Genomic DNA, 21632 nt, shown 5'->3' on the forward strand with positions numbered 1-21632 from the left:
TTTTTATGACATTATTTACTTTTGCATTTTTTCAGGCAAAGTTAGAGAAAATGGTTGAATATGTTCAGTGTATTTTAAGGCTTAAACTAGTCTGAATTTTTAAATCAGCATGCATTTTCATGTCACAATGTGAGCATAAGTTGTTATCCCATTGCTCGCAACTGAGTGACAAGTCTTAACTTCCTATTATGAACTCCAGTAAAAGGAGATGTTTGTTAAAGTTCCTCTGGGAAATCATCTGGTTTTTCTTTGTCCATGCAGAGGGAACAGCACACTCCTTTCACCATTTGTGGGTTGAGGCACTCTGCTGGCTGGCAGGTCTTCACGGTACACGTCACCTGACCACTCTGAAAGGTAATATTTAAATATTAGCTCCATGTTTCATGACATAAAAATACCTAGCAAATTTAAACCAATTTTTCCTTCGATATATAAATAAGCATTTTGTAGACCTATGTAGTTTCTAACCCCTGCCCCCCCCCAACATCCACTGCAGGTACAATTAAAATAAACGTCCACTGTAACTGTATCAAACCTCTGGAGCCTACTGAATGAACTACATATTATGAGTTATTAAATGAGTGAAAACCTGCCACCTCTCTTCAGAAAGAAATAATACATCTTCCAGAATGAAAATCAGTCAAACAATAATTAATTGATTACACGCTTTGAAAAATGTCTAATGACCACAAACTTTTTCATATAAATATAGATGTGGATACTAGAGATATACACACACCAAGAGTAAATGGCTTTCACTACCTCCCCATAGAACGCTAAATGGGGGTAATGATAGAAAACCTTTATATAGTGCTTTAAGATATACAAAGTGATATATATATATATATATATATATTATTTCACTTGATCCTCACATTACTATTATCCCCATTTTACAGATGTGGAAACTGAAGCGGAGAGTTTTAATGGCTCTCCCAAAGTGACACACTTGTTAAGTGTCTGAAGTCAGTTCTTCCTGACTCAAAATGCAACCTCACTGCCTAGAGTAGGAAAGGAACAGTACAATGGAGGAACAAGATGCAAAAGTTTGTGGAACACTATTAGCATCCCATAGTGTCTTGAGTGAAAAAGTTGTATAGACAGGAGGGAAAATTACTGTCCCCCAAACATATGGGATAAATGACTTTCTTGTAGTTCCTTGGGGAGAAGTTCCTCCTCATGGCAAGTTCTAGGTAAGAACAAGGCTTTGCTTTAGTAGGTCAGTCACAGATCTAGTAGCTAGACATTAACGTGAGGCAAATCTCTAATTTCCCTAGGGCCCACCACGAGGAAAGTTATACCAGTGTTTTGTTTTATTAACATTAAAACAATTTAGCCAAATATCTCTAAAGACTGACAAGAAGAGAAGCTGTCATTTGAAGGCAGGCTTCTCTAATGTCAAAAGCAATCATGCAAGATATAGTCCTTGCAAACACACAGTTTTAAGAGAATCAAACTCATTATCTAAGCATAACAATTGCATAGTATGGTATTTATTTGTATCTGAATTAATTTCTCTTCTTGTATTATGGAAGCCCCTAGCATCACAAATTTTGCGAATGTACTTTTATGCAGAATATTCTTGCTTTCATTTTGTGAGTATTTGCTTGTCCCTAGATAGCTTTCTCCTCAATCAGGGCCTATGACAAAATGCGCTCAGAAATTATTAATAATTGAATCAGAGTCTGGAAATTGATTTAATCGAATAAGCACCGTGATATGCTTTCACTTTAAAGCAATGTGTTCAGTAACCCCAAATTCATTTGCATGTGGACTCCATTAATTCTTCCTTCCATATGTCTACTGAATAGATTCAACAATTTAACTGTAGTTTGTTCAAAGTACAAAATTAAAACTATTAGTACAAGAAAGAGAATGAAGATGGTTTATGGGAACAGGAGAAAAAACTCTGCTAATAGTCATAAGGAATATTCTGGTTTCTCTCCCATGATGGGGCTTAAACTAGCCCACATAACTCCTACCATGTGTTCAGAACATAGCATGAAATCAGATGAGGAGGGGAACGGGGAGGGAAAGAGAGAGAAAGAGAAGGAAGGAGAATGAGAAGGAGAGGGATCTAAGGTAGGTCTGTATCACTAATTAGGTTATTCTATTACAATCAAAGTTGCCAGGACCCTGACATTAATTCTCTCATCTTCCAAAACCAGAGTCTACATGAAAACCAAAGTTCATACATTTCAGAGAAAAAAAATCACAGAAGACAGGACTATGCAAAGAGTAATCTTGGCCTTAAACACTGAACCCTTACCCTTTTGGCTCACTACAGTAATAGGAAAGTCATTGATCACCACACACTTAGGCCGACCTTCAAAAGTATCCCTAAAATCTGCAACACAAAGGTACTGAGTTTCAAGAAGAAATTCTTCGCAGGGCTTCAACAGGCAGGAAACCAAAGGGAAAATAGACAAGGGTGATGAAAGAACTTAGAGCCAAACGTACCTTACAGATACAGCTAATGCAGTCTTCTTTCATCCAGTGTTCATTGTCCCTCCGATGAATTCTGTTATCATCCATGCATCCCTCCTGCCTCAGGCGAGCCTCCAGCTTGTTTATCTGAATAAGGAGGTAGAAGGAAAGGAGACAAAAATTGGAGTAGAGAGAAACTAAACCAATGAATAACATGGTTTAATGAAATACTACACTCTGTAAGCACAAGCCTAGAAGGCATAGGAAACTTCAAAGCTGCACCCTCATTTTTCTTTAACACTTTCATTCCAAAGTTAATGAACCCGAATCTTCCAATATCTATATTCTTAAACAGAAGCCCAAGTGTTCTATATATCTCTGTAAGGGGAAAGAGTTAATATAAATTTTAAAGGTGTCAGATTTGCAACAAAGCAGCAAGGAAGTCATAGGTCCCAATCCTGTTCTGTAGTGGCAGTGGTGGTAGTAGTAGTACTAGTACTAGTAGTAGTACTAGTAGTAGAGGACATCCAACTAGTTGGCTCAGACCGACGACAACAAAACTAAACAAAAAAAAAACAAAAATTGCTTAAATGCATAAAATAAGGGCTATTTTATATATCTGAGGGATTTCTCACAAGGTGTTGTCCCACTATATCATATCTTCAAAAAATATGAGAAGTACCGTTTGCCCTACAGGCCACTTGACCAAACTTTGACTGTTTCCTTGGAAAGTCTGTATGGTCAAAACACATTTAACAGCATCATTTACAAATGGCTTAGATTTAAAAGCCTCACACCATCAAGCTGTCATCCAGAACTTATGCAAAGTTGATAGATTGCTCCTTGGAAAAAACCCACCTTTCTGTCAATAAAATTATATTATACTTTTACAAGGTGGTAAATGAATCTAGCAATATTTTTAAAATATGAAAAACATTTATTTTAATGGAATGATTTAGCCTACTATTTGTAACATGCAAATAGGTTAAAAACCTAAGAGTTTGGAACCTTTGCCCTGGAGACAGATATGCTTATAATGGCTTCCAGCTTTGCTCCACACCCTCTCCATGTTTCCAAAACCTTCTAGAGGCACATGCTAGGCTATGGGTAATGTTCATATTCTAGGGCCATTGAGAGGAAGAGATGATGATGGAAACTGGAAAAGTGGGTAAAGGAAAGAAAAGGGGGCCAGTGTTTTCCCTCTGCTGGAAAGACAAAGGGTGATGCTGGCCATGTGTAGGTCAGAGCTCTGATGCTAAGAAGTGAATGGAACTGAGAACCAGTTCAAAACTTCCTTCGAAGTGTCACCTTTACGTGCTAGTAGGTAGGATTGTACATACAGCTAAGAGTAAGGTTGGAAAAGTGGGGCAGAGCAAAGCTGGAGGCCATTGTAAACATTTCTGCCTCCCTGGCAAAGGTTCTGTACTTCCAGGTTTTTAACCTATTTGCATGTTATAGTTGATAGAATAAATCATTCCATTACAATAATTTTTTTCATATTTTTAAAATGTTGCTTCATTTCTCATTCAGTGCCTTAGTCACATTTGACTCTTTGTGACCCTGTGGACCATAACATGCCAATGCTATCCAAGGGATTTTTTTGGCAAAGATACTGGAGTGGTTTGCCATTTCCTTCTCCAGTGGATTAATTCAAAGAGAGGTTAAGTAACTTTTCCAGGGTCACAGAGTGTCTGAGAGAAGATTTGAACTCAGGTCTTCCAGACTCCAGGCTCAGCACTCTATCTACTCAGCATCCCAGCTGCCTCTAGATCCATTTACCACCGTTTTAAAATATGAAATAATTTTATGGAAAGAAAGGTGGGTTTTTCCAAGGAGCATTCTACTAAATGTCTCTGACAGCAAAGTTAGAAATGTATCAACTAGGCCTGAGGCATATTGGCCCAGGTGGCCTAAAAAAACTGGAATACTTCTGGAAAAAGCAGCAGTGGCATGGGTGGTGGTCATGGAGAAACAGATGGCAGCTAAGGAAATGTAGACTTGTAGCAGTAAAATGGGATGTTTCCAAGTCTCCACAGGTGTCTTGTGGGGCATAGAAGCAGCAGCAGAGCAGTAAGGCAGCTACTTAACTACACCTGAGTTCCTAGACCATGCTCAAGAGCTGGAGTAGAAGGAGCCATAATATAGAGGAATAACTTGGACTTTGATTTTCATTGGTCCTGAGTCCCATGGCCTGTGGAGATCCTAAAGGGAACCTAGAGGAGGGGAGGTTGTTGTAGTCCCTAGGACTTCCGAAGTTCTTTCCCCACTTGAGATGTATGGGGAGAGTGCTGAACCAATGCCTGGACTGGTCTCTCTTCTCATCTTAGCCTACTGGCTTCATTCAAGCCCCAATAAAATCCTACCCTTTGTTAGTGTATGACAGATGCAGACCCTCCAACTCCAAAGACAATACATGAGCCAAGAGTACCGGTGTGATGTTATTTTTGGAGATAGCAAAGTGCTGTGGCAAGAACATTGATTGGTATCAGAGGGCAGAGGACCTGGGTTCATATTCCAGCTAATTTATTTACTACTTCTGTGACTAGAGTCAAGCTATTTAGGCTCCAAAGTAAAATGAGAGTATTGAGATTAGATGAGCTCCAAGGGACTTTCCAGTTCTAATCCCATGATTCTCTGATCCCAGATCCCCCAAATTAAACTCAGTCTGTCTTCTACTAACATATGGGTTACAAAAGAATTACTTGTTCAATAGTTCAGAAGATCTATGATTTCATTCTCTGTCTGCCCTGACACAAGGATTGTAACCACTCCTTTCTTTATGTTGCTGTTCAAAGAATATTTCATCACCTAGCCAATCTCCTTTTTTATGATTCTTTCCAGACACACTAAGGCTTGTCTTCACAAGATCATCATCTATCACTTGGCCTGGACTTACTGGAAGACGTTCTAGCTTGGTAGGCCTTTCCAAGGCTTATATAGCTTTTGATCCAGCTTTCTATGCCAGGTTAAGGAATCAGAATAAGACTTTCATTGAGCAATAATGTAAGGGGAACAACTGTTAGATAACAACAACAACAGCAAATGTCATATGCACTGCCTGGGGCAGGTGCGCACAGACAGCAGTACATTTGAAAAAGATATGGATGTCTGGTTAGACTGCGAGCTCAGTAGACTTCAATGGTATCATGTGATAGTAAAAAAAAAAACTTAATGTAATCTTAAGGCATATGAAAAGATATCTATTGCCCAGCACTAAAAAGCTAAGTTCCACTGTACTCTGCCCTGGCCGTTAAAAAAAAGAAAAAAGAAAACTCAATTCCATTTGTCACATTTTACAAAGCATATTGATAACCAAGAGAGCACTTCAGAAAAACATCCAGGACAATGAAAGACCTCAAAGAGCAAATCACATAAGGAACAGTTGGAACAAATAGGGATGTATAGCCTGCAGAAAAGAATGTTGGGAGGGGTGTGTGGAACAAAGGTGCATGACAGATGTCTTTTTTTAAGAGGTTAATCTCAGTTTAATCAAACATACGTATATCATTCACTTGGTTCAGGGGGAGAAGATCAGCCCCCTAAACTTCAAGGCAAATACAAGCAGGAATTGCAAGCATCAACAGGCAGACCTTATCTCATTCAAATCTCAATTCATGGTTACCAGAGAAGCACCAATATCTGTCTGGGTTATCAAAGCCGGGGTGGGTTCAATAGCTTGCCCAGAGTCTTGTCACCCATATACTTTCATAGATGTCTTTAAGCACCTTAACAACTTCCATGTGCAACAAGGATAAATTCAAGAGAAGAAAGAACTAAAAGCAATAGGTAGAAGATTTAAAGAAGCTTGATGTAGGAAAAAAAACAACTTCTACACACTAAGAGCTATCTAAAAGAGGGACTGGTTGCCCCAGTAGACTTTTCCTCACCGTGAGGAGGCAAATCAGAATCAGAAAGATGCAAGAGCATTATTTGTTGTGTAAGTCGTGGAAGGAATTTATTTTAAGGTGCTGGCGGGACTAGATGTTCTCTCAAAGCAATATTTTAAATGCATGTTACGAAGGAAATTATATGAAAATATAGTTCTAAATATATTTTAATTTAAAAAAAATTCTCAGACATCCATTTTAAGAAGCCCTACTCCCAACCTGCAGATTCTGTGATTCTGTAAATCAAAATATCATCACCATGAATGACTCTGGCCTTCAACATTTTGAAGATCCATTTTCATCGATGGAGATAATAATCTCTCCCCCGTACAGATTGTGATCCTGATATGCCTTAGTGAATGGTCTTCATGAAATACAGTAGACCTCTTAGCAAGTTGTCTTCATGAAATACCGTGGTTGGACAGTGCATTCATTACTTTGCAGCCAATTGGGTGATAAGTCTAAACTTAGATGGGTTTTTTTTTTCTCAGATGACAGCTATTCTGTCCTTCACAGGTTCTACATTCAAAGCATTTCCAGCCCTACAAAGTATATGTCTTCATTTCACTGTCACATCTTACCATTCCAGAAGCCCCTTTATGTCATGGTAGGTCACCAGAGGAGGTTTTAATAAGGTTTTTAAAGGAAAAAATGCTATTTTATCCCCCTAGAAAACCTTTCCCAAGATATATTCCCAAGATATATATTCCCAAGGAATACTCTGAATGTATGACATAGCTTAAACCCCTCTGAGCACAATTTCATTATGAAGAGAATAGGCACTTTTGGACCATTCCTGGTGACATGCTATGCAAGTTCCGGCCTAAAACAGTGGGAAATAGCAGAGTGGTCACAGGAGCAGGTGAGAATGGTCGTTTCAGCAACCACACTCTAGTCAAGATTTTTCTCTTTATCTGCTAGATTATGCTTTAGAGAAGCATTATAATATCAACTCTTAGGGGAAAAATGCAACACTGGAAAAATTGAAAGTGTGGCTGAAAAACAAAATGAACAGAAGAATCTTGAAGGTGTTGCACTAAGTAATTACATGGGCAGAGTTTGTTCATGAATTTTGACGTTCTGTATAATCTATAATCTTTGTTTATTTTTGTCTCCTAAACATCTCATTATAGATTCATCAAGGTCTTTTATTTTAATGATGAAGTACTGTTGAACTTTTTTCCCCTCTCTGTTGAGGTTACTCTAATGCCAAACTGATTTTCTAGAGGGGAAAAAACATTTTGCCTTTCAACTAAATGACAACAATTCACAACCAGTTATACTGCACTTGATGTAATGATACTTTAGGAAAGTGAGATCTGCTTAAACTTAACTTAATTTTAGATCTTCATTGTACCTTCCCAGCACAACAGAAATTTCACCTGAAAACTACTTCATAGAAAAGTTAAAAGGTTATTTAAAAAAAGTTTCCTTTAAATTGAGAAATGTTGTGAAACCAAGAAGATGATGCCCAAAGGTTTCACCCAGGTTAGAGGGGAAAAAGACAAGAGACTTATTATTGTCACAGGATAATATTTAGCACCTTTAAAAAAACTCTACTTAAGTTGTAATAAAATATACCACTTAGAATCATATACCCCTTTGTTTCAATTCAACAGTTTTTTTTAAGCTTCACATATGCATGATTTAAGCAGAGACAGTGCAGTGTAGTAGCTAGAGAGCCAGCTTTAGAGTCCAGAAGACCTGGGTTCCAGCCTGGCCTCTGACACACATTGGTTGTTTGACCCTGACCAAGTCACTTCTTAGTGGCCCAGGTAACTGTTTAAGATTCTAAGTTACATTTTCCACTTAAGCCAGCAGATGGGCCCCAAGGCCAGTAAACCTCTCTTAAGTATGTGCCTTTTCATTCCATGGATACTTTCCTTAAATGACCTACTTTCTCATTGTGAATGTTGCACTCACCCAGCTTCCCAGCTAAGAGGATAGACAGTTCCAAAGGCTAATGGAAACTGGCTTTTCCTCAAATGTCTGCTAGAAACTAAACTACTTCAACATCTCCGTGCCGTGAGTTATTGGTTTCTTTTCAGTTACTTCCTATGACTTGGTCCTGAAAGCTCTCTTAAAATTATAACAATAACTAATACTGAAATGGCCCTATCATCATTTTCAATGTGTTTTCCTAAGGCCATGGCCTTACCCCCCGCAGTTCTAGTTCCCAATAATTTGGCATTGCCATTTCACTGCAAAGTATTTATCCATCTAAATGATTGAATGAGATATTTATAAAGTGCTTCGCACCTCCTTAAAATGTTTATTTCCTTTATCAGAGAGCATCAGATAAGCCAAGTGGCAAAAAGGGGGTTCTTCCATCATATCATGGCTTTTCAGCTGTCTTAATTTGTGGATATTCATCATAACGTAACTCGTACATATTTTTTATAGGAGACTAATCACACACCCCCATATGGAAGACGTGTTGGAGAAAGAAATGAACTAAAAGCGTGAGGTTTTTTCCAACCTGCAATCTAAAAGTAACTCAAATACTAACATGGTATGACTTTTTTCTTTCATTTGCTATAGCTCAGGTTTTCTAACTCTGACCATATTTCAGATGCTAGGCCTATTCACAATGAGGCCTAATCAAACCCAAGTTTCAATGGGTCTAGTTCATTGTGACCACCATTGTGGTTCCACAGTGAACATGAAATCAAGAAGTGTCCTGTTGTTTACACCACAGACTTCAACAATCACAGCAAACTTAACTGGTTTGTCTGATTTTACAATGATCACATAGTTGCAGGCCACAGGGGACCAACACCTTTGTTAGCAAGAATGCTTATTTTTCACACTTAAGAATGCTAAAATAAACACAAAACAATAAGCAATGTAAATATGCAGCAAATCATTTTTTAAAAATCCAATATGCGAAGTACTGTCCACCCAAATTTGGATTCAGGAGTCAGCAGGCAATGGTAGATTGAGTACTGGACCATTGTGAATCACTTGTAAAAATGATCTAATTATGTTGGGCCTCATTTTTCTTGCCTGTAAAATGAGGATGTAGAATTAGGTGATTTCTAAGGTCCCTTCCCATGTCTACATGGTGCCTTGCAGATAGTAAGTTGTTAATAAATACTTGCCAGATTAAAAGAATCAGAGAAACTCAGAGTTATGAAAGAGTTCATAAGTCATCTAGCCTGGATAGCCAGTAAGAACGCTAAATAAAGTGAAAAACCTTAATTGGCACCAGGACAGGATTTGATGAGGCTAGGCTTGGTTTTGAAATAAATGGACCTGGTTTTTCTTTTTCTTTTTTTTTAATTTTAAAAGAATGAGATCAGAGATACTGGTAAAGTTCCTTTGCATTAAAGAACATATACCAGGGTAGGAACTCCCTCTATAACCATCAAAATCTTGAATCATCAATTCAGAAAGAATAGCTAGCCTTCTAAAACTGACAAAATCTGTCTTACTTAAAACATCAGAAATCAAAATTTTAAAATATTTTTCCAATTAATTGCTGATCCCACCCTATTTTCAAACTATCATCATAGGAAGGAAAATGCCTTTAAGGGCTTGGATAATGATTACTTGGCGGGGGGTAGGGGGAGTTCTGAAATAGAATCTCTATCAAATAGAAACATTCTGGCAGTACTACATGCAAAGCATCAGTCCTGAGATGACATCTCTAAATAAAGAAATCATAAAAATATTGTTGATCAGAAACCTTGAATTTCATATCTGCTGTGCTTGCCAATAAATTGCAAACGAGTTGGGTCATGTTGGCTGGCTGTACCTCTTGCAGTGGATAGCTACAATGTACCCAAGTTCCCATTCTAGTATCATTCTTCAAGTATTCAAGGTTTCTATTGCACTTTACTAAGGGCATGGCTTCCTTGTGCCAGGGTCTTTTGCCATGTTCCTCTGGACATCAACCACTGAGAAAGGTGTTGACTTCATGGGCTATATACTATGATTATTAAGTCTTGTAAATTCAAAATCGTTTTGCTTGCTTCTATGAACAAGATTTTCATGAAGATTTATGAGACTTACAACATTTTGAAATTCAGCATAAGAATCTATACCTTTCTTCTGCAATGTGCCAGACATGAAAATAAATGCTTTCTTCAAGTAGCACTAGACTTAAGTCAGGAAGACCTGAATTTAAATAAAACACTTACTAGCTGTTTTCCATGGACAAGTTGCTTAACACCTGCTTGTCTCAGTTTCTTTATCTGTAAAATGGGGATAATAATATCACTTACCTCCCAGGGTTGTTGGGAGGATCAGATGAAATTGTCACACTTGAAAATCTCTTTGTAAACCACAAAGTGCTACACAAATACTAGCTATCTCTTTTAGTTAAAGTAATTGGATGCATTTACTGATTTACACAGAGAAAATAAGATGGTCTTATCTATGTTTTGCTATCAAAACTGCACAGGTCCTAATTAAATATTTAGATGGATCTGTAATATCTTCTAGGTGTATGACCACCATACTTGGGGAGACGATAATACAATCCTGCCTTCTCTTCCCTTGGGATTCTCATTTATGTCGCTTGGTAAAACCTTTATATAGGCTGGAAAACTTTCTCTTATTCTTTTAATATCTTAATGATGCCAACGTAGGAGAGCCATTACAGAGCCTACACCACATCGATCCAAGATCCTGAGATGACCCATTAGCAATCATAAAGAGTAGTCAAGGTTCTAGAGGTCTAATGCTTCTGAGGATTTGGATATTGGAAGCTTTACATGCAGGCTTTCTTCTTGAGGCAGCTATTTGATGTTCCCTGAACACAGCATTCTATCTCCCATTTAAATATTTATAGAGATTGTCCCTCATGCCTAGAATATAAGCTTCCTTCACAGTTTGATTCAAAGGCCACCTCCTATCCACAGCCTTTCCAGATCCTCTCACTTGTTACTTACCTCTCCTCAACTTAGTCTTGTATTTATTTATGTTTATGTATGATATAACCTCAGTAAAGTAGACAACTAGGTGGTATGGTAGATGGAACATAAAACATGAAGTCAAGAAAACATGAATTCAAATCAAGCCTCAAACATTTACTAACTATGTGACCCTGTGTAAGTCTTTTAACCTCTCTAAGCCTCCATTTCCTCATCTGTAAAATGGAGATGACAAGAGCACCTACCTCCCACAATTGTAGTGAGGATAAAATGGTATAGTATTTGTTAAGCACTTTGCAAACCTTAAAATACTACATAAATGCAAGCTATTTTTATTAATAGGATAGAGACTATTGTGTTTTTTTTCTTTTTTATTTCTATTGCTAACATGGTGACTTTCAAATACTAGGCACATAATAAATGCTAAATTAAAATGGATAAAAATCTGTTCCTTGAGCATTTTTGTTGTCATCCTTCTAGAAATGTTTTTTTGGATGATTTCATTTTAAACTCTCTGTGGGCTTCTTTTCTCCAGAACTTATTTTCTCTATTTTATGAAGTGATACTGCTTGCAATCTTCAATAATCCTCTCCAACAAGTTTGGCAAATGCTAAATCATTGCCATGAGAAAGAGGCCAAAAAGAGCCCCAAAACTGCATAACATCACAAAAACTGGATCCCTTTGCCAAATAGAGTTATGGTAGCCAAGGACAACACCAGTTTATAACATAAGCTTACTTGTAAAATGGAGGATGACAGCAAATTATGAGCTATATAGCCTCAAAAAACAATGAAAAGCAATTGAGGTGAAAATAAGCCAATGGCACATTTGCTGTGTGATCCTACTAAATTAGATAACCCCAAAATCATCTGTGGATGAAAATGGAAGGAAAACAATAAATAGATGTGCAGTGGCATGAATTATCTGGCATTTCTATGGCAACCTATTCTTATCAACAGTAAAAGTGGAACCACCACATTTGGACTTCTTCCACCATGCTACATCAGGAAGGGGCAATGACACTTAAAAACATAAAACTGAGAAGAATGGCTAAAAATGAGCAAGCATACACAGAAGAAATAATGGTGAAAGTAATGTAATTTCAAAGGCTTCTAGGGATTGGTTTTCATGATATTACAGAAAAGAAGATTCCCCCCCTCCTCAAAGTAGAAAAAGCACAATTGGAACTATTTCCAAACATAGGTGAGTTTTATGTTAGTGTACCGCTGAGCTGTACAACTGTTCTCTCTAACACTCTGACACCTAAATGGATCTAGGATCTCATCAATGTGAGTATTCCTCCAGATCCCAATCATCCATGCCTGCCCACTTCCCATTTGTGTTTTCCCACAGGTTTACCAAAGGGGTGTGTGGTATGTGTGTGTGTGTGTGTGTGTGTGTGTGTGTGTGCGTGTGTATGTGTGTGCGTGTGTGTGTAAAGGGGAATGGTAGAGGAAGACTTTCCCAAATTCTCCTGAAAGTACATGGATACCAATGGAGAATAGAGGCTATCCTCAGTCATTCACTTTTATCACAGGACCAGTCCATTTTCTTTTTGATCAAACATTTTTTGATACATTCTTTATGCTATTTATTTATAACCCTTGTTTGAATTATGTTGCAGCCTGTTTGTGCCCACTCTGTGGCTCTAGATTGCCCTTTAGTTTATATTAAGCTTTAATTCTTTGAAGATCATACTGGTTCATAGCTCATTATTATACACTATTCCTGATACACTATTCCTGGAGAATATTGACATTAAAAAGGTGGATAAATGGTTCAGGGAGAAGGTGAAGCCATTTAAAGAACATTTCAACCAAAAAGCAATCCAGGATGCTATTCTCCTCCTATTTAATTATGGTAAAAGCGAATTATCCATTTGCAGTGTCTGACCCAAATAGATGTGTTACTGAATGAGTCCTATAGGCTGTCCATTTTGCATATAATAGTCTAGATCATGAGCTGTCAGAGGTGTCAAATCTATATCCCAAACCAGATTAAAATGCAATTAGGAAATACTTAATGAAATAAATAAAAATTATAGCAGGACATATAGATGTTAACATATGGCTTTCTAAGGCAATATGTGGCCCATAGGGATCCTTATGTTATGATTCAGTGGCTCTTGTTTCTATTTGAATTTGACTCCGCTGCTCTGGGTTATAGGCATTCTTCCTCGACTTTTTTTCCTCTATAGGTAGTTAAGTTAAGCTCTTTTGAGTGAATATGAATTTTAGTTAGGAAACTCTAATTTTCTAGAGTTTGATTGTTATTAAAATTAAAAGAAAAAAGGGAAAACAAATAACTACTGCTTTATATGCCTACTTTTGCATGATTATTATTTTTATTATTTTCTTATGAAAATAATCTATAGATATATTGGGGATGCTAATGATGAGGTAATTAGATGGGAAGAATGAAGCTTTCACAGGTAATAGTTCACAAACAACATTCAGCAATACACAAATAATTTATCATAATACAACTGACTGAAAGTCGTAGAGAATAGAATTTCTCACTATGCCTATCATTTGCTGATTATTAGAAAACATTTGATTTGGTAAAACAAAACATTACCCAAAAGGTTCTTCTCCATCAAAAGAGTGTATCAAAAATATATTAAGATTCTTTGAAAATTATAATCACACAGATGGAATTGTGCAAGAGCCCTCTGATCATTTATGTGAAGAAAGGCATACAACAAGGAAACATAGGCTCATTCTAAGCAGAGGTGTTTACTACTTTTGTGGAGGAAATCCAGAACATATTCCAAGATACAAAAGGATTTCCTACAGATTGTGAGGTTATCCAGACTCTCCTGTCTGCAAATGACATAATGTGAATTATAAGTCCTGTATCATGGAAGAGCATTTTCTCTCAGATCTATAAGATATTTGAGAATGATCTGTGCATACATCAAGGGTAACTTGGATTTTAAAAAGAGGCAGATTTGCAAAGTCCATTTTCTACAACAGAAGACATCTTCAAAATCACACAGTTGTCTGAGGGTTATTCATTTTGTGTCTTTTGCTTATTGAATCCACAACATAGGGAAGCATCAAAAATGGAGGTATATGCTTACCAAAGGTGTCCACCATGGAGTATGCACATGACAAATTTTGAAGGGAAAAAGGGATTACCTTTTGATAGACATGGGGTGGCGCTGGATGTGAGAGGCAACATGAATGGATAGTCAGCCTTGAAGCCAAGGCCAGGGTTTAAGTCCTGCCTCTGACACATACTGTCTGTGTGGCCCTGGGCAAATCACTTAACATCTCAGTTCAATTCTCAAAGACTAGAAATTGCAGCAAAGATGATGATCTGCAATGATAGGGGAAGTTTACTCACCTGGAGTTCCCTCTCAATGAATTCACAGACCCAGTGCCTATCCCCTATTGTTTTTATGAATCAAGACCCAGGACAATATTAGGTCTTCTCAATGAGATCCATAGTTACTCAGTAGAGACCTAGCTTTCAATCAAAGTAAGAAAAAGTCAAGTGGAAGAAGAACATATGTTGCCCAGATCATGACATGCAATTGGATGGGAAAGATGCTATATCTAACTCTGGACTTTTAAACCTTGTCTTTCTTCCTCTCCAACTCTCCCCCACCCCATTTTAAAGCTCTCCTTTATATATTATCTTCCCCCATTAGAATATAAGCTCCTTGAGGCTAGGGACTGTTTTATCGTAATTTTTCCCCAGTGCTTAACATAGTACCTAGTATGTGGCAAGTGCTTAATAAATACTCCTTCTAGCTATGCACAGATTATAATGAGCTGCATCAGAATGGAAAAGGAGAGAAAATCAGGCAGGATCATATTTAGGAAATTGCTCAGTGCTTCATTGCTTTGAAGATGCCATGCTAAGCCATTTTTAAGACTAGTATTTTTGTAATGATTTGATATGGCTACAAATCATGGAACACCATGACCTGAGAATTATCAACAATGTAAGTGATTGAAAAGGCTATGAAAAGAAACACGGTGGATTATAACAGTATATTACCAATAATGGCTTGCACTTAAGAAATGATGTGAAAGACATCATCAAGGACACATATGATCAAAGAGGGAAGAACAGGAGCCAGTCTGTATACTGCACCAGAGTCCTTGACATATGAAAGGAAAAAAAGGAGGCCTCGAGCATGTTAGACAGATATTTTAAGGGGAATTTATGCACAGAACGAGAAGATGTGGATGGGTTGTAATCCTCCCCTGCTCTCATTTGCTGATTATTAGAAAACATTTGATTTGGTAAAGCAAAATATTACCCAAAAGGTTCTTCTCCAGCAGGGAGTGTATCAAAAATATATTAAGATTCTTTGAAAGTTATAATCACACAGACAAAATTGTATGAGAGCCCTCTGATCATTTATATGAAGCAAGGCATAAAACAAGGAAACATAGACTCCTATTAACTAGAGGTGTTTACTGCTTTGGTGGAAGAAATCCTACCGCCAGTCTTTTTTCCTCTAAGACAGGGAATTTCATCCTTTTTTTGTGTCGTGGACCCCTTTGGCAGTCTGATAAAGCCTGAGGACACTCTCAAAATGAGGTTTGTAAGTGCATAAAATAAAATATATAAGATTACAAAAAAAAACCCTCAGTTATTTTGAAATACAATTATCAAAATATGATTAATTTTTTAAAAAGTTTATGGAGCTCAGATTCTACTCTGATACACGTATATGTATGTATACATATATGTATGTATATATGATATACATTATACATACATACATATATATGTGTATGTATATATATAGTTGTTCAGTCACATCCAACTCTGCATAATCATATTTGGCAGAGATACTTAGGTGGCTTTCCATTTCCTTCTCCAGCTCATTTTACAGATGAGGAACTGAGGTAAACAGGGTTAAATGACTTTCCCAGGGTCACACAGCTAGTAAGTGTTTGAGGCCAGATCTGAACTTGAACTTAAGCCTTCCTGACTCCAATCTCAGTGCTCTATCCATTGTACCACTTAGCTGCCTGTACCTATACATATCTATCTATCTATCTATCTACCTATCGATAGATATATTATATAGCAATTCGCATATTGAGATCCATATAAGCTCCTTGAAAGCAGGGACTGTATTATTTCCTGGTCCATATTAAGTACTTCTTGAATGACTGATTGTCCTGGTAAGGAGATTACTCACATCTAAGAGATCCCAGTTCCACTGTACTATGCATGGATATAAAAGTATCAATAGCTAGACAAATATATAGATGTATAGATGACTACGTGTGTTTGTATATATACATATATGTATGTACGTGTATATAGACAAAAACAAAACAGAAATTATTTAACTTCATGGTCTGTATGTAAATGATTAAATATACCTAATTTAAGAATTATTGTTAGGGAATAAGAGCTCATAACACCTTAAGATTTCTGTTTCTTTTTTATTACACAAATGAGCATTAAACCATGCTTTTATTCACACAGACTGAACCATTCTCCCATGCAAACAGGTATTTGCTCAATCCTGACATCATAGATAGAAAACCACTTAACTTCATATAAATCCTCTACTCCTAATCTTGTGCTTCTGAATGGGTTGACAGAAAATCTGTGCTGATTAGATGGCTCAGTCTTAAAGTAATAGATGCTACAAAAAGTACCACTTTGGTGGGAATGTAAAATTCTGGAGGGGGATGAGGATATTCTCTCTTTATACTCATGTATATTCATGCACAGACACACACAAAAGAGTACCAAAAAGTGGTTTGGGGGTTTTTGGTGTGTTCTTCTTTTCCCTTGACATTCCTGCCCATCTCCGTTCTTTAAGCCCCAAATAAGTCTAATTACTCTGGCTGTGATACCTTAATCAGTTACCATTGTATTTACATTGGCAGCCACCAGAAGGAAGGCAAAATACTAGGGAGAAATTAAAATACTTCTACATAGTTTGCCCTGATTCTTCTACTTCCTTTGAAGTTAAACAGAAGTCACACTGTGCAAGACAGAATCAAAATCTCCGGAGGCATAAATGTTCTTATCCATAACTCTTTCTCTGTGCCATTGGAAACGATACCAAGGCAGCACTATCCCAACCTACAAACTTTATCATCAGGGACTTGACTTTCTCTGTTTGGCAGCCTCATGCTGCCGTTCAGGTACACAGTACTTTTCATTGCCAAGATCTTCACTCTCCCTTTAAAATTTACCGCTCCCATGTGTCATCCCTATATTTTTCTCTTAATCTTCTGAGGTGACAATTAGCCAATCTTGTACATAGATTTATGATAATTAGAAAAGGCTAAAGGAGATTCTCGAGATTGTAATCTTTTCCCATAAGTAACAGGTCTCCATAAAAGGTCTCAATAAAACCTTTCTGGAGATAATACGCTCACCTATCATTTTAGGTTTATTAGGAAGGAAAAGTGATAGATACAGTGGCAGGATGATTTGGGAAGAATTTGAAAATAGGCTGGCCCTTGTGCTTGAACCCCATACATTCCACCAGAACACCCTAAATTTATGCTTTTATCACTCTTGGAGACCCAAGAATTATTTACTCCCTTTAACAGAGTTTTAACTAGTTTAGGCACAGAGTTTCTCTGACATTAATATGGAAAAAGCAAAAAAACTCACAGTGACAAAAATGTCTGCAAAAACAGATAGCTTGACATTGTGCCCTAAAGCAAGCAGACTTTTATTACAGAACAGGTATCTACATTTTCCTATCCATATAGATGAAATTCCCTTTTCATTGCTTCTTTTTCAATTTGAGAGAAAAATTCATAAATCAGAAGCCACCAAAAACTGAGAAGATAAGCACAAAAATAGAAAAGTGTAGAATTATAGTTTTTAATTAGAACATTTTCAGGCAGTTAAAAGACAGACAAAATTGTAAGTTCTGTGGAGCCTTTTGAGTTTATTCCAAGAAATGTACTTTTTCCACATGTACTATAGAAAACTGCATCCCAATCTACAGTCCTTCAGAAATTTGTCAACCTCTTTCAGCCGGTACAGAGATGAGAATTTCCCTGAGCATCATACACCTAGCAACTTGACTGAAATATAACAAATACATTCTAGATTACACACTATTCAATGCTATAATTACCTTAAAGGCACCAACATTTTCCAGCCTTCCTCATTTCTTCTCTCCTCTCATCCCATTACCAATTAAATAATCTATGTTTAAGCTTTGTATTTATTAGCATTATTAAATAATAATAAATAGTCTATAATTATACCCAATTGACATAAGCCTTTTATTCTGGCTTTGCATTATAGCCACAGTAAATTCCTGTTCATGCAAAAGAAACATTATTTGGCCCCACTGTATTTGCCATAAAAACAGTGGCAGCTACTGGAGAAAACCAACCTGCTTCCTGAGTGCTATGATGGTTTCTTGAACTTCTGCAGCAAAATGGCTGAAATCCTGAGGAAAACTGGAACTGGACAAATGTGTCATATTTTCTGGGTTTCTATCCACCAATAATTTTTCATTATGCCTATAATGTAGGAAGCAAAATAAGATTCAGGGAAGAGGGAAAGATGAATCAAATAAAATCAGCAAATATGTGAATGCCTACTATGTGCTGAGATAGGGGCTGTGAAGGATACAAAGGAGAAAAAGAATTAGTCAGAATTTAAGGATTTGAAATTAAAATGAGAATAAAGAATAACCCATAGTGCTGTTCTACTGAGATCTCCTTTCAAACGTATTGAAAATAATTTTTCCCTGACAACTATGAGGAATGTCATGTTGTATTGCAAGTACATTTGGTATATTATTTAGATCTCAGAGGTATGTCTTTTCCTAATGACATTTTATTTTCACTTTACACAGTGACAAAGCTGTGACAAATTAAATATCACACATTATGCAGCACCCAGGTGGGAAAGTTGCTTGCTGCATTACATATTCATGGAAAAAGCAATGCTAAGACAACGATAAGTCTGGCTGTCAAAAATAAAACCGTCTTAAAAAGCCAATTGCAAAATAGCCCAACCCTGCTGAATATGAAAGAAAAGAAGCCCTTTCAGCTTTTGATGCTTTTGAAAAGTTTAAGGGAAGTTCCTGATAGAGGTAAATGACCAGATGATTATATAGAGTTTGGGAACTGGGAACAAAAGTAGGATTCATTTTGCAATAAAATGTTCTGAGGAGAATAATTTCACAAAACACAACAGAAATCAAAACCTCATCCCAGGCTTACCGGACTACCAGATGTTACCTGAACTCAACATGCCATTTTGAAGCCCCATGCATGTGTTCAAGACAACCACTATTTTTTAAATGCATTGTCTTCTAATCACTGCCTTTCAGAATCCTTATCTTCAAGGCTCAAGTCAACTGCTACATCCCCAGTAAATATTTATGTGATCCTCCACCCTTCAACTGAAAGTGTTCTTTAAATTATCTCAGGGTACTTTGTATTTCTATTTTTCCTGCTTCCTTCATAACCCACATTTTATATCACCTGTCTGCATAAATGTAGGATTCTCACCTGGTAAGATATAAGTTCCTTAAGGCAGGAAGTATAAAATTTTCTGTCTCTGCATCCCTAACAAGAGGTAGCATATAAGTAGAGAGCAAGCCTCTGAATCAGGAGGCCTATATTCAGATCCCACTTGTGACACGCACTGGCTGTATGATATTAATCCAGGCACTTATCCTCTCAGTGCCCTAGACTACTCTTTGAAAGACTAAGTTGCAGAGTAGCTCTCTGCACTGGTAGAAGGAATTCAGTTGGGGCAGCTAGGTGGCGTAGTGAGTAGAGCACCAGCCCTGGAGTCAGGAGGACCTGAATTCAAATCCGGCCTCAGACACTTAACATACTTACTAGCTGTGTGACCTTGGGCAAGTCACTTAAGCCCAATTGCCCTGCCCTCCCTCTCCAAAAAAAAAAAAAAAACCCAAACAAACAGAAAGAATTCAGTCACCAGAATTTCCCTACATTACCAAAATCACAGGTCTGGGGGAAAAATGAAATAAGTGTCCCTAGTGCTCAGAACAATACTTGAACTTAGCAGATGTTTAATAAATATTTGTTGATTTCTGTTTTCATCCTTTGTTTTTGAAGAGGACGGATAACACCACAAGGGTGATGTCTTGGCTTGAGTTTGAGTTGGAAGAGTTGTGCAGAGTTGTTGGTCTTGCTCTGTCTTCCAGAGTCACTGAAGTCCAGTGGCAGGGCAAAAGTCAGGATGACGGGCAATGGCCTGGGATGCAGTGGATGGCCTTGATGTCAATTACAAAACACTTTTCACATAAACAGTTGTAAAAATATCAATTTTTCAAGGGTAGGCTGAGCCAATATAATGAAAATGACAATTCTGCTTAAATTAACTTACTTATTCAGTCTCATACCAATCAAACTACCAAAAAACCATTTTAAAGAGCTAGAAAAAATAATCAAATTCATCTGGAAGAACAAAAGGCCAAGAATATCAAGAGAATTAATGAAAAAAATGCAAAGGAAGGTGGCTTAGCAGTGATCATCAAAACTTTTTGGTACTGGCTAAGAAATAGAGTGGTGGATCACTGGAAGAGATCAGGGACACAAGATAAGTAAATAATGATAGTAATCTAGTATTTGATAAACCCAAAGACCTCAACTTCTGGGATAAGAACTCATTATTTGACAAAAACTGCTGGGAAAACTGGAAAACATTATGGCATGTACTAGGTATAGACCAGCACCTTACACTGTATACCAAGATAAGATCAAAATGAGTACATGATTTAGACATAAAGGATGTTACCATAAGCAAATTAGGAGAACAATGAATAGTTTACCTGTCATATCTGTGGAGAAGGGAAGAATTTTTGACCAAACAAGAGACAGAGAAGACCAAGGGAAGTAAAATACATATTTTTGATTATGTTAAATTAAAAAGATTTTGCACAAACAAAACCAATGTAACCAAGATTAGAATGAAAGCAGAAAGTGGGGAAATAATTTTTATAGCAAGTGTCTCTGATAAAGGCCTCATTTCTCAAATATAGAGAACTGAGTCAAATTTATAAGAATATAAGTCATTCCCCAATTGATAAATGGTCAAAGGATATGAACAGTCAGTTTTCAGATGAAGAAATTAGAGCTATCTATAGTCATATGAAAAATGCTCTAAATCACTACTGATTAGAGAAATGAAAATTAAAACAACCTTGAGGTACCACCTCCAACCTATCAGACTGGCTAATATGACAGAAAAGGCAAATGATAAATGTTGGAGAGGATATGGGAAAATCAGAATACTAGTGCACTACTGGTAGAGTTGTGAACTGATCTAACTACACTAGAGAGCAATTTTGACTATGCCCAAAGAGCAATGCAATACCACTACTAGGAGGGGCCATCTCTAGTCATCCTGCTCTGTTTCTTGCCACCGGACTCAGATGGCTCCAGAGGAGAGAATGAGGCTGGTGATCTCCCTCACTTAAATCCAATTCACTTGCCAGTCATG

General features: G+C 37.1%; 1 protein-coding gene across 1 annotated transcript in view; it reads right to left on the reverse strand.

Annotated features, from left to right (window-relative positions):
* Window positions 1–27: 27 nt before the first annotated feature.
* PXDNL (peroxidasin like) overlaps window positions 28–21632 on the reverse strand; it is a 570999-nt gene continuing 549394 nt past the window's right edge. Inside the window, exons 21-23 of the mRNA XM_036767090.1 lie at window positions 18541–18670; window positions 2461–2574; window positions 28–347 (exon numbers count right to left, since the gene is read on the reverse strand). Of these exons, the coding sequence (XP_036622985.1) occupies window positions 216–347; window positions 2461–2574; window positions 18541–18670 (376 nt within the window). The 3' untranslated portion in view covers window positions 28–215. The remainder of the gene's footprint in view (window positions 348–2460; window positions 2575–18540; window positions 18671–21632) is intronic.

Source organism: Trichosurus vulpecula, chromosome 1 (assembly GCF_011100635.1).
Source record: "Trichosurus vulpecula isolate mTriVul1 chromosome 1, mTriVul1.pri, whole genome shotgun sequence".
Taxonomy (NCBI): domain Eukaryota; kingdom Metazoa; phylum Chordata; class Mammalia; order Diprotodontia; family Phalangeridae; genus Trichosurus; species Trichosurus vulpecula.